Below are 11,252 nucleotides of genomic sequence, written 5' to 3'. Positions count from 1 at the left end.
GCTGACTTGTGCACCTCGATGTCCCTTACTTTTAACACACACACACACACACACACACACACACTGAGGCGGAAGATCACGGGAAACAGAAGAACGCGTTCTCTCCTCATCCTTTCATTTTATCAAAATGCACCCGGGTCTGCAACTACTGATTTCAAGCACACTGAACTCACGACTGCAGAAATCGACTAAACACTTTGATTCCGTTATGAAGGGAGGGGGAAAAACAGAAAACAACAACAACAAACAAAACAACAACAAACAAAACAAACAAACAAACAAACAAAAAACAAAACAAAAAACAGCTGCGTAAGATAACTACACATATTAAAACGTGTCCATGGGAACGCGAGACTATCTGGGGCGTTCATAATGGCTTCTCTCGCCTGGAGGGAGCAATGTGTTGGTTGTCAGCTTTGATCTTGTACGTGGGGCAGACTACAGAGAAAAAAGCCTCACCAGATTCCGACGGAGTCCATTAGGCAGTTGTTAAATGCTAGGTAACAGCTCACAGGTTTTCACTTGAAACTAACAAAAATGTATTCCGAAGCGCTCGATGATATGATATGGTTTTCAACATGCGCTTGGAATTTACCTGCTTACATCTGCGGTGCTCTCTCTCTCTCTCTCCCGCACCCGGCATATTTCTAAAACGCAAGCGCGCGCACACGCACACTGATAAATATGATACGTGCAATTGTATTATCTCTCAGTCTGTCGCTCGATCTGTCTGTCAAACACACACACACACACACACACACACACACACACACACACACACACACACACACACACACGATTTTATTCAATATATTATTAGCAGATCTACCTAACAAGCTAGCTAAAGATACAGTCTTGGTTCAATTTGCTGATGACATTTGTTTATGGATGAAGGTGACAATGAAAAATAAAACGCCTACTAGGACATTGAATTACATAAAGAAAATATACCAGCGGGAACTTGATAAAATCAGCAACTTTATGACAGAAAATGGCTTATCACTGTCCTTAGAAAAAACAAATATGATGCTATTTAATACAGGATCAGACCCAGAAAAGCTCCCCGTGTTTACAGTAAATGGTTCTATCATCAGATATACACAATATGTTAGTTTTTTGGGAGTCTATCTTTCTTCAAAGCTTTCGTGGAATTATCATATTGACTATATACTAAACAAAGCAAGAAATGATCTAAATTTCCTTAAAATAATTTGTAAACAGCACTGGGGGCAAGATACCAAAGCGTTGATATCTCTCGCAACCTCTCTCGTACGTTCACGCTTGACATACACTCAAGAGGTATTTTTCAGTGCACCACTGCATTTGTTAAAGAAGCTGCAAAGCATCGATTGTAAGGCTTATAAACTCGCTCTAGGTGTGCCCATTCTTACATCAAATTTAGGGACCTACAGAGAAGCAGGTGTTTTATCTCTTGATGAACAAAGGAAAGCTTCAGCCGCGAAATTCGTTATCAAATCTTGCGCATATGAAACCTTTTCAAAAGAAGAAGCTAATTTAAGTTCACGAAAAGATTTTGCTAAAAGAGCTAAGACGATACAGTCTATGACATCCATTAATACATTTGCATCAGATATCATTAGTGCTACGGAATCAAAAGACAAGCAAATTGCAAAAATACCTACTTTTTCACCAGTCCCTGAATGGGAACAGTGTAAAGCTACCTTTGACATGGATTATACAGATTTATCCAAGAACCAGTCACCATTTTTGTTAAAACCTGAAGTGCTCTCCCATATTGAAAATCAATATTCTAATTATCTAAAAATATACACAGACCGATCTGTTCTAGAAGATGGTAATTCAGGAGCGGCTTTTGTAATTCCTTCATTTAGAATAGAAAAATTATACTATATTGGTAGAAAATATTCCATTTTCACAGCTGAACTTATAGCCATACTTATGGCCTTAAATTATATTTCAGACATTCCGAAAACTGTCAGTGAAATTTTATTACGTGTAGACTCGAAGTCTACAGAAGCGAATTGAGATGACAATGGAAATAAAACATTATTCACCAACTGACAAAACAGGGCATTAAAATAACTTTCTGTTGGGTACCCTCTTCAAATGAGTGGGTAGACCAAGCAGCTAGAAGAGCAGCACGTAATTTCGAAGGCGCAATACAACTTGACATCCAGTTAGATCTACATGAATACATTAGTTGTATAGAAAATGTATCTAGAAATCGGTTTAAGAAATTACTTATAGATTCAAATAATCAATATTACCAATTGTGTGTAAACACAAAGAATGCAGCTAATCCCAAACATTTTCTAAATTTGACACCAGCAGCACATTCAAGACAAATTACAAGTTTAGTGTATAGAATTCGTTTAAATGCCTTTCGTACAAAATGTTCTAAAAATATATAATGTATATGCGGTAAGCAAATAACTGTAAGTCATCTACTCATTCATTGTCCGAGCATAAGACAGTTAATTCCTAAAGATGACTTTTCTTCCAATATTTCATTAGCCACTGAAAAGATTTTGAATGATTATTCATTGCTTAGAATGTTTTCGGAAATTTTAAACTCCAGTCCAGTTGGTATCCTCCTTTGATGTGTTATAATTAATGTTGTTATTTATATTTACATTGTTGTAGGTTAATACTTGTTGATATGCATATACATATTCTCCTTCCCATGACACCTCATTCAATACACACCACAATCTCTTTAGACCTTTTCTTATAATATACTTTTCCTCTGATACATAACATGAATACTTTTTCACACTAATATTCACATGCATTTCCTTTCCTTTATCCACTTCTTTACTCCTTTCCGTCTAAAAACACTTATAGTGAATAGACGTTAAACTGAAGATAAAACACACACACACACACACACACACACACACACACACAGATATATATATGTGTGTGTAACAAAGTTGAACACCAACACCTATTTTGTTAAACAAAAACTATAAATCTGATTTTTCGCTGCCACCCGGCAGCTTGGTCACAGACTACACTTCTAACAGGTGACGTAATGCTACTTTTTACGTCATCTTTCTTACATGACGTCTTCTACTACGTAAAGTTACCATGTTCTAAATATTCCTTCAATTGTCCATGTACACATCACTCTTTTTCACTCTCAGTCTCTCTCTCTGTATCTCAGTGATCGTGTGTAACTACCACCACGACAAACCAGACTGGTAACTCCACATATATGTGCGAGTGTGCACGTGCTTTTGTGAACAGACGCGCGTTCGGATGTCTGCCATAAATGGTCCTCCAAAACGGATAGCTGTAAACCTTGAAAGGGTCACCCAGTGGAGATGGAAGAATAAGGACTGAGAGAGAGAGAGAGCGAGACTGAGAGAGAGAGTGGGAGAGAGATAGCGAAAGAGAGGGAGAGAGAGATAGATAGAGAGAGGGACGCGTGTGGGTGGGGGGAAGGGAAAGATGAGAAAGGGAGGGAGAATACCAGACAGAGTGAGTGATTATTTTGGTAGCCTATAATTATTGCAAGATAAAAGTACTCGCGTTCGAACTAAAACTTAAACGTAACTTTAAAAACAATGTAAGGAAGTGAACGACTGTCCTGTATAAGTGAAAAACATCTTCACTCAGGGCAAAATCTGATGCCTAAAAATGCTATAATAGTGCGTGAGAGAGACATGACAATTCACTTCTCACCAAAAAGACTGTGTGCAAAAGTGTTTGCCTTGAACGTGGTACACATCTCAGCAGTCTGCCTGAGACTGAGGCGTTCATCAGAGCACACTGACCGGGCAGCCCCTTCGGTCTTGGAAAGCTCGGAAGGATAAAAGTGATGAGTTCATCGCAACACACACACACACACACACACACACACACACACACACACGAGCGCCTTTGCTCCCATTTAATCACAGTAACGGGTGGTTTAGGGATGACCCGCATGTGACCTGCACAGCACTGTCTGCTGTGCCTGCTTTGCTAACACAGTCTGGAAAATGCCCAGTAAAGCTCCAACGATTCTCTGAGATGTCCCCCCCCCACCACCCCCATCCACCACCCACACCTAAGGGTTAGAAGGGTTGTGTTTGGTGTAAGCCTTTTGTAGTCTTTCTGTTTGCGAGTACACTTGGCCAGTTGATACACATTGAATTCATCTGACGCCATGATGGTCTGGAACCCAATGACCAACACAGTTGTGGTCGATGTTCATTGAACGACGCTGTCACGTTTTGTTGTTGTTTTAACCCAAGGGAGGTAAGAAATCCTCCCATCGCTGCAAAACCGACACAAAATGATCATTTTTCTTGTGCCGGTCCACATTTCACTGATGCATTCATGAGAACAAAGCAGATTGCGTTCAAAATTCATTGTTACAAATTTCACTCGATACTCCGAATGCTGAGAAGTACAAATACCATTGCCGATATTACTAAATAGCGAAGCTAAAAACAACAACAGGTCACTTTACCTGTCCAGCATTTGAACCAATCTTGGTACCACTACCGCCAGAACTACTCATGGTGTCCGACCGAGTGACCGAGCCAGGACTGTTGGGAACTTGAAGCAAGGAGTGATGGCTTGGCAGGACTGGACTGATCGGGATGCGTGGCCACATCCTGTCTGCATGCTGCGTAATGACAGGGCAAGCTGTTGCATACATTAAGGCTGCCCATAACTGATCAAGTTTCAAGCCAAGTGAGGTTGGGACTTGGATAGTCTCAGCAGGACCCACAGACACGGCCATACCCCAGTGTGTCCCCCCCCCCCCACCCCCCCGTCCCCCTCCACGCCTCTGAAGGCTGACGGTCAGTTTCTTGGGCTTGTTTCGTGTGGCTGAGAGGGTGGTGCTGAAGCAAAATACTGTGACCCACTTCAACCTTTTTCTGTGATGGTTTTCAATGTTAACTCTCGCTCGCTTTCTCTTTCCCTCCCTCTGCCACCTCTCGGTCTCCGTCTCCCCCCCCCCCCCCCCCCCCCCCCCCCACTCTCTCTCTCTTTCTCTCCCCTCTCTCTCCCATATCAACAGTAAATGTACAAGTCAACAACGCCCTGCTATGACGTTCGGAGGTACAGGAACAGCCTCGTTCATTCTACAAAAAATAAACACAAGACATTTCTGATAAAGGATTTTGCTACTCAAGGCAGATGAATCCATCGATGTAGCTTCTATACTTGACAAAAATTACCACCTTTATTGAAAATGATAAAATGGCTGCTATCAATCAACAAGTCAAAATGTAAAATGAAAGTGCAAAAGTGTTATGAAAAAGATATAAAAAATAATAATAAGAGTAAAATGGCCGAAGAAATATTCATTTCTTCTTCACAATGAATAGTCCCTTCCTAAAAGCGTATTGTCATTAACGCAATGTGTGGAAAGAACTCATTTCAAAAATATTTTCAAACTCGGTGTGGACAAGGCCAAGGTGTTTTCAGAGAAAACACATTTGTTAAACACACATGCGCGCACGCGCGCGCGCACTAACACACAGACACTACATAGACTTACACATATACGCACATATGTTTATAAATTTACAGTACACACACACACACACACACACACACACACACACACACACACACACACACACACACACACACACAATCAAGCCCAAAATGCTACAGTCAAGTAAATGTGGAAACACTCATTGCTTCTTCTCACTGGAAGTGCACTGTTATCATAATTAGAATGTGTGGAAAGAATTCAATGTGTGTGTGTGTGTGTGTGTGTGTGTGTGTGTGTGTGTGTGTGTGTGTGTGTGTGTGTGTGTGTGCGTGTGTTCAATCAGGTGTCGACATAACTTATTTCAAGGGAAAACATATTTGTCAACATTTACCCCATTCCCTCCTCCACACACTGACACATACGCACAACCATAATAAGGCGACAGCATAGACTGACTTGTTGACGTTGATGATGATGATGATGATGTTGGATGTTGTCGTTTTTAGTAAGTGTGCGTGTTGTTGTTTTTTTTGTTTTTTTTGTTTGTTTTTTGTTGTTGTCTTTTTGCGGGGGGGATGGGGGGGGGCCGGGGGGGGTGGGGGGGGGGGGGGGGGTCCCCCGCGCCGTTTCAGTGACATTACTCCCACACCGTTCTTCCGGTGTCCCCCACACACATCTTCGTCAGTCACAGTCCTAGCGCCGGCAGTCGGAAGCTATCGAAGTACACGTCAGAAGAGACGCTGCATTGCTGCTGAGACACTACCTTATTCTTATTCTTGTTGCTTATAGTCCAGCCTACCGCACAGGGCCATATCAGAACTGTCAAACCATACAAATGCTCAACCGCGTCAAAAGAAAACTGTCACATCTACAGAAAAACATTAATACAAACCCACAAAACACACCAGCCATTCCGCTCAATTTATCATCCACAGAATACAAAAATCGTAAAAAAAGGGGAAAAAGCAGTATTTCTAAGCCAAACAAAAAAAACTGACATTAAAAGGACATATAGGCAAATAACCCTGAAGAATGGGCAGCTAGTGCCCATCCCAGTGTTTACATCTCACCACCTAATTTCCAGAGCAAAACAGCACAGATAGTACATCACAGACTGCGGAAAAGAGAAAAAAGTGTCGAGGCTTGCTTGAAAAAAGAAAGGGGAATGGACTGGGAAGGCAAAAAAAGGAGACAAAAGTGAAGACAGAAAAAAGGCAGAAACATAGAAAGTGATAGAAAAGAGGAAACTTCTAGCACAGAATTTCCGGAAGGCGGGGATGTTTTTTATACTGAAAGCCCCCCCGGCAACCCCACGGGGTGTGGGGTGTAGGGGTGGAGACACTACCTGCGGACGTTCCTACAGACGATACTAATTGCTCAATCTCATGAGCCTGACTGACTAGGCGCTGAAGCCCAGCTAAGCTCTCTTGGTACATCTGTACAGTATCAAATTTGATTGACTAAAACAAATGGGTTCAGAGGTTATGGGAATTGTACGCACACGTTTAACAACCGTGACAACAATCGTTCCATGAAGTCTATGACCTCGAATAATACCGAACTGGATAATCTAGATAAACTGGCCTCGGTTCGTTTTATTCTTTCTTTGCATTTTCGTGTGAGTGGTGTGTGTGACTGCGTATGTGTGTCTTATTAAGGTTTAATTGACAAACAAAATTGATACTGATTCTGATTCACAAACACACACACACACACACTCTCTCTCTCTCTCTCACACACACACAAACACACACACGCGGACACACACACACACACACACACACACACACACACACACGCGCGGACACACACACACAAACACACACACACACACACACACACACACACACACACAGATCCACGCATGCCTGCACGTAACCTATAAAGCACGTACAGTCCACACCAGGAAAGTAAACTGAAACAGAAACCCAAACACTAACGTTTCAGACAATCGCACAATATGTCATGTTGTTTCAAAAATAACTATCAAAAGAAGTCATCATCATCATACCCCCCACTTTTCCCACCCCCCTCCTCCTCACCACAGGCCCCATCATCAGGTCATTTCCTACTACACTCTGCCTTTGTCTGTCTGTCTGTCTGTCTGTCTGTCTGCCTGTCTGTCTGCCTGTCTGTCTGTCTGCCTGTCTGTCTGCCTGTCTGTCTGCCTGTCTGTCTGTCTGCCTGTCTGTCTGCCTGCCTGTCTGTCTGCCTGTCTGTCTCTTCCCACTTCGCTCCCCTGCTCTCCCGAAAACGGTGCAGACCATTTAACTTACACAACACTGACGACAGTTGCTCTCCACAGGACATTACCTATGGCGTGGTAAAACGCAGAAAACCTTCAACACCCAACTATACATTGCTGGTTGATACTTCAGCTGTTGACGCGCGTGTGTGGACAGGCCGCTCCCACACATTAGTCCTTGTAAGCACGCCCACGCCAACTACTGGTTACACGATCATGCACATAAAAGTTATACCCCTCCCCCCCCCCCCCCCCCCCCTCCCCCCCTACACACACACATTTGCACACACGCACGTATACGTATTTACACATGCATGCACGCAAGCATAAACACGCGCGCGTGTGAAAACAAGAACTTATAAGTTAAAGAGCTATAAGTACACCATCTCCCACATCCTAATGCACCCATTCCTAAGTTAATCACCCCACCATGTATTTTTCCCCGGGGAATTTTAACAGAAGCATCGTTAACTGTGCTCAAATTAACTCCGCTCTATTTCTTAATCCGCCATATCAATCAGTGTGCGTGAACATGAATATCACAAGTCCCGTGTGTTTCATTTGACATGTTTCTTTATTCGGACTTATCAGACAGGCAAAGGAACTGTTCACATGAGGTTACATTAAACTCAATCTGTCGGGTTCTTCCGTTTTTCTTCTTTCCCCTTCTTCTAGAAAAAAAAAAAAAAGCACACACGAAAAAGGTGTGTTTGAAGTAAGCTCTACTTCCATTGTTTCAGCGTCAAATGTCCATGATGTAATTCTAAGTATGTGCATTTTGTTTAGCCTCGCGTAGGTTTCTGCTGTTCTCCTTTAACTCACTCAGTACGGCCAGTCCTCTCTTCTCCTCTACACAGACCCCTCGGATGTCCAGTGGGTGTCTCAATGACCCAACCTTTAGCTTCCGTCGTCAGAATTGTGGTATTCTTTGTCAACATTCACCTCTTCAGTATAAGAGCCTTCCGCTTGCAATATTTTGATGATGGTAATTGGGGTGAAACGCTGTTAACGTCGTCTCTTTCGCCGTTCGTATGGAGAGAGTTAATCTATTATTCAGCACTGTACTGCATTTTCCTGTGGTCGGCATGTATCTGCATCGTATTTTATCTACAGATTAGTATGTTATATTGACGTAACCACCCCTACCCTCCACGGGCCTCCTTATCCCTCTCTGTCCCTATATGTTTGAATGCATGCGTGTTCGTACATATACCTGTGTCATGTGGATAGATATAGGTATATGCACTGCACAATGTTATTCCCCACAGTAAATATCAACAAAAGACACACATGAGAAAACGGCAAGCAACAGAAAATCCCTCAACATGTAAAATCATGACCAAAGAGCCTGTATGCCATTGGGTTCCTACATTACCACGCCACCGTGAAGAATCAATAGGTCGATGAGCTCCCTGCACGCACACACCATCATGAACACTCAGCAGGATCCCTACATCCCCACACTCCTTAGTTCACACACCGTGGCAAAAAGGCAGCAAGCCATTGTGGTGTCCTTAACGCAAACAGCACCATCACAGCCAACAGGTCAGCGGATCTATCATGACCCCCACACCATTGTGAAGAGCCGGTAGACCAATGTGTTCAGAACACCCAATGCCATTTCTAAAGCTCCCATTTCAACGATACTAACCAAAAGATCGTTTCTTCGCAACTGGCCCGAACGTTTATTAAAACCCAGCAGAGGAGTGGTCAACTATGTGCCAAACGCACACGACAGTGGGTTCCCTACAAGACATCTCTCCCATTCCTTCTCCTACACATTCCCTATTCATCCTCTCCTATAAAACACCGTCAGGACCAAAAGGCCAATCGCTTTCGTATGCCTCCAAACCAAGCTTAGCATCCCAAGAAGCCAGTTCAGGATTCTTTTTACCACAGCCAGCAAGTTTCCTTCGCTACCCCCTGCTGCCCTGTAACTTGCTGTGAAGAGATTCACAACGGCACGGCCTTCATGGCCAGGGTGATGACACGACACAATAAGACAGAACGGACACTTCAACCTGCATCTCGCAGCAGGATCTTACGTCTCTTCAAAGGGAAAATAAAACATATGGCTCACTGTAGTAAGGTGGTTTTACACGCTAAAATGCTGTACACATTTGAGCACAAAACTTTCCAAGTCTCTACTCATTTAGTGTGTGTGTGTGTGTGTGTGTGTGTGTGTGTGTGTGTGTGTGTGTGTGTGTGTGTCTGTGTGTGCGACAAAAATGACAAGATTGCGAGTGAGAACATGAATGAGTGAATGAGACAGTGTCTACGATGAGTGTATTGTGTGCGCGTGCGTCCGTGCATTCAAGTGCACACGCACACAAACATCGGTGTGCAAACAATATGCAGCAGTCAGCCGTCCTCTGTTCCTTGCTGCCCACCCTCCTGCCGCTTGTCTTGCACACTGTGCCGGCCTCTCCATCACCTGGCCTCGCACACCTGCCACTCACTCCGTTCCTTACTGACAGTTGATCAGATTACTTAGTCTTCCAAATTGTGCAATGCGCCATGATTTCTTAGCGTTGTAAGTCCACCCTCTCATTCATTACAATCAACACCACGTCAGCCTCAAAACCTGTCAAGAAGTCCGTTCATCTGTGAATCGTTCTTCATTCCAGCCAGCCAGTAAACCAGTCAAACGACCATCTGATAACATTTCACCAGTATATGTATCTACTGCTTAATGGATATGCATAAGATGTTATGACCTTGATGTGGTATATCTGCATCCTGTTTCTATGTCTTTGACAGAGACAAGAAAGTGAATTACCCATTGTATGTCTTGTATATCCTCGGCACGGAACTGGTAAGCAGCGGCCGGCGTGCCGTCACTGTGGTAGTGGTAGGACACTGCCCCGTAGTTCATCTTGTCTTCTCTCCCTCCGTACTCCTCTTCAGGTTCCCCACGCGGTCAGTGGTGTTAACAGGGACAAGTAGTCATCACTGACCACACTCTGTACTTGCCTAATATATAATACACAGAGAAAAGAAATACACACAACACCCACTGGACAGGTCACTGATCAAATCGCTGGAACATAATCTGATCTCAAATTCCTTCGGGTTACTCCGCAAGTTTTATTTACATTCCAGGGGTAGCATTTTCACGTGGAATGAACCACCCAGTCCTTAAGTGGCTCTGGTCAATCTCATCATCGCCAGGTAAGTAGGCTTTTCAAAAATGTTAGGATATATCTAATCCAGACACAGAAAAACGGACGCAAGATATCATTCAGATAATAATTCGAGCTACAGTATAAAAAACGAATATCGACCAACAGTTCCAAGTAAGGCTGCAATGTAAAACGTAAATAAACTATAGCGAAAATGAAATTATCAAAATATATAATAAAACACGAAACATCTGTGTTACGAAAGAAGTTTGATAAAACTCCTTCGGGTACACACACTGGCACTCACAAAAATGTGGAAAAATATCTTTCCCCGCTGGTCCGGCAGCACACTTTAAAGAACTGCAGTACCTTCACTTTCTTCAACAAACTGTGAAACGCTGAGCCACTCCACCGATGATTTCTCACAACACGCGCGCGCGCGCGCGCACACACACACACACAC

General features: G+C 43.2%; 1 protein-coding gene across 16 annotated transcripts in view; it reads right to left on the bottom strand.

The window, feature by feature from the left end:
• Positions 1 to 10,897, bottom strand: part of LOC143297381 (RNA-binding motif, single-stranded-interacting protein 2-like) — a 251,484-nt gene extending 240,587 nt beyond the window's left edge. For 4 of the 16 annotated variants that reach the window (XM_076609700.1, XM_076609725.1, XM_076609707.1 and 1 more), the window contains exon 1: positions 10,447 to 10,897. In XM_076609700.1, the coding sequence (XP_076465815.1) occupies positions 10,447 to 10,542 (96 nt within the window). In that variant the 5' untranslated portion in view covers positions 10,543 to 10,897. Of the gene's footprint in view, positions 1 to 4,441; positions 4,536 to 10,446 lie in introns of those variants that run through there. The other 12 variants (XM_076609732.1, XM_076609756.1, XM_076609805.1 and 9 more) reach the window with 8 other exon arrangements.
• Between the last annotated feature and the right edge of the window lie 355 nt (positions 10,898 to 11,252).

This window comes from Babylonia areolata, chromosome 2 (assembly GCF_041734735.1).
Source record: "Babylonia areolata isolate BAREFJ2019XMU chromosome 2, ASM4173473v1, whole genome shotgun sequence".
Lineage (NCBI taxonomy): Eukaryota > Metazoa > Mollusca > Gastropoda > Neogastropoda > Buccinidae > Babylonia > Babylonia areolata.
Note: the sequence above shows the minus strand (reverse complement) of the source record. Positions and strands in the feature narration are given on the sequence as shown.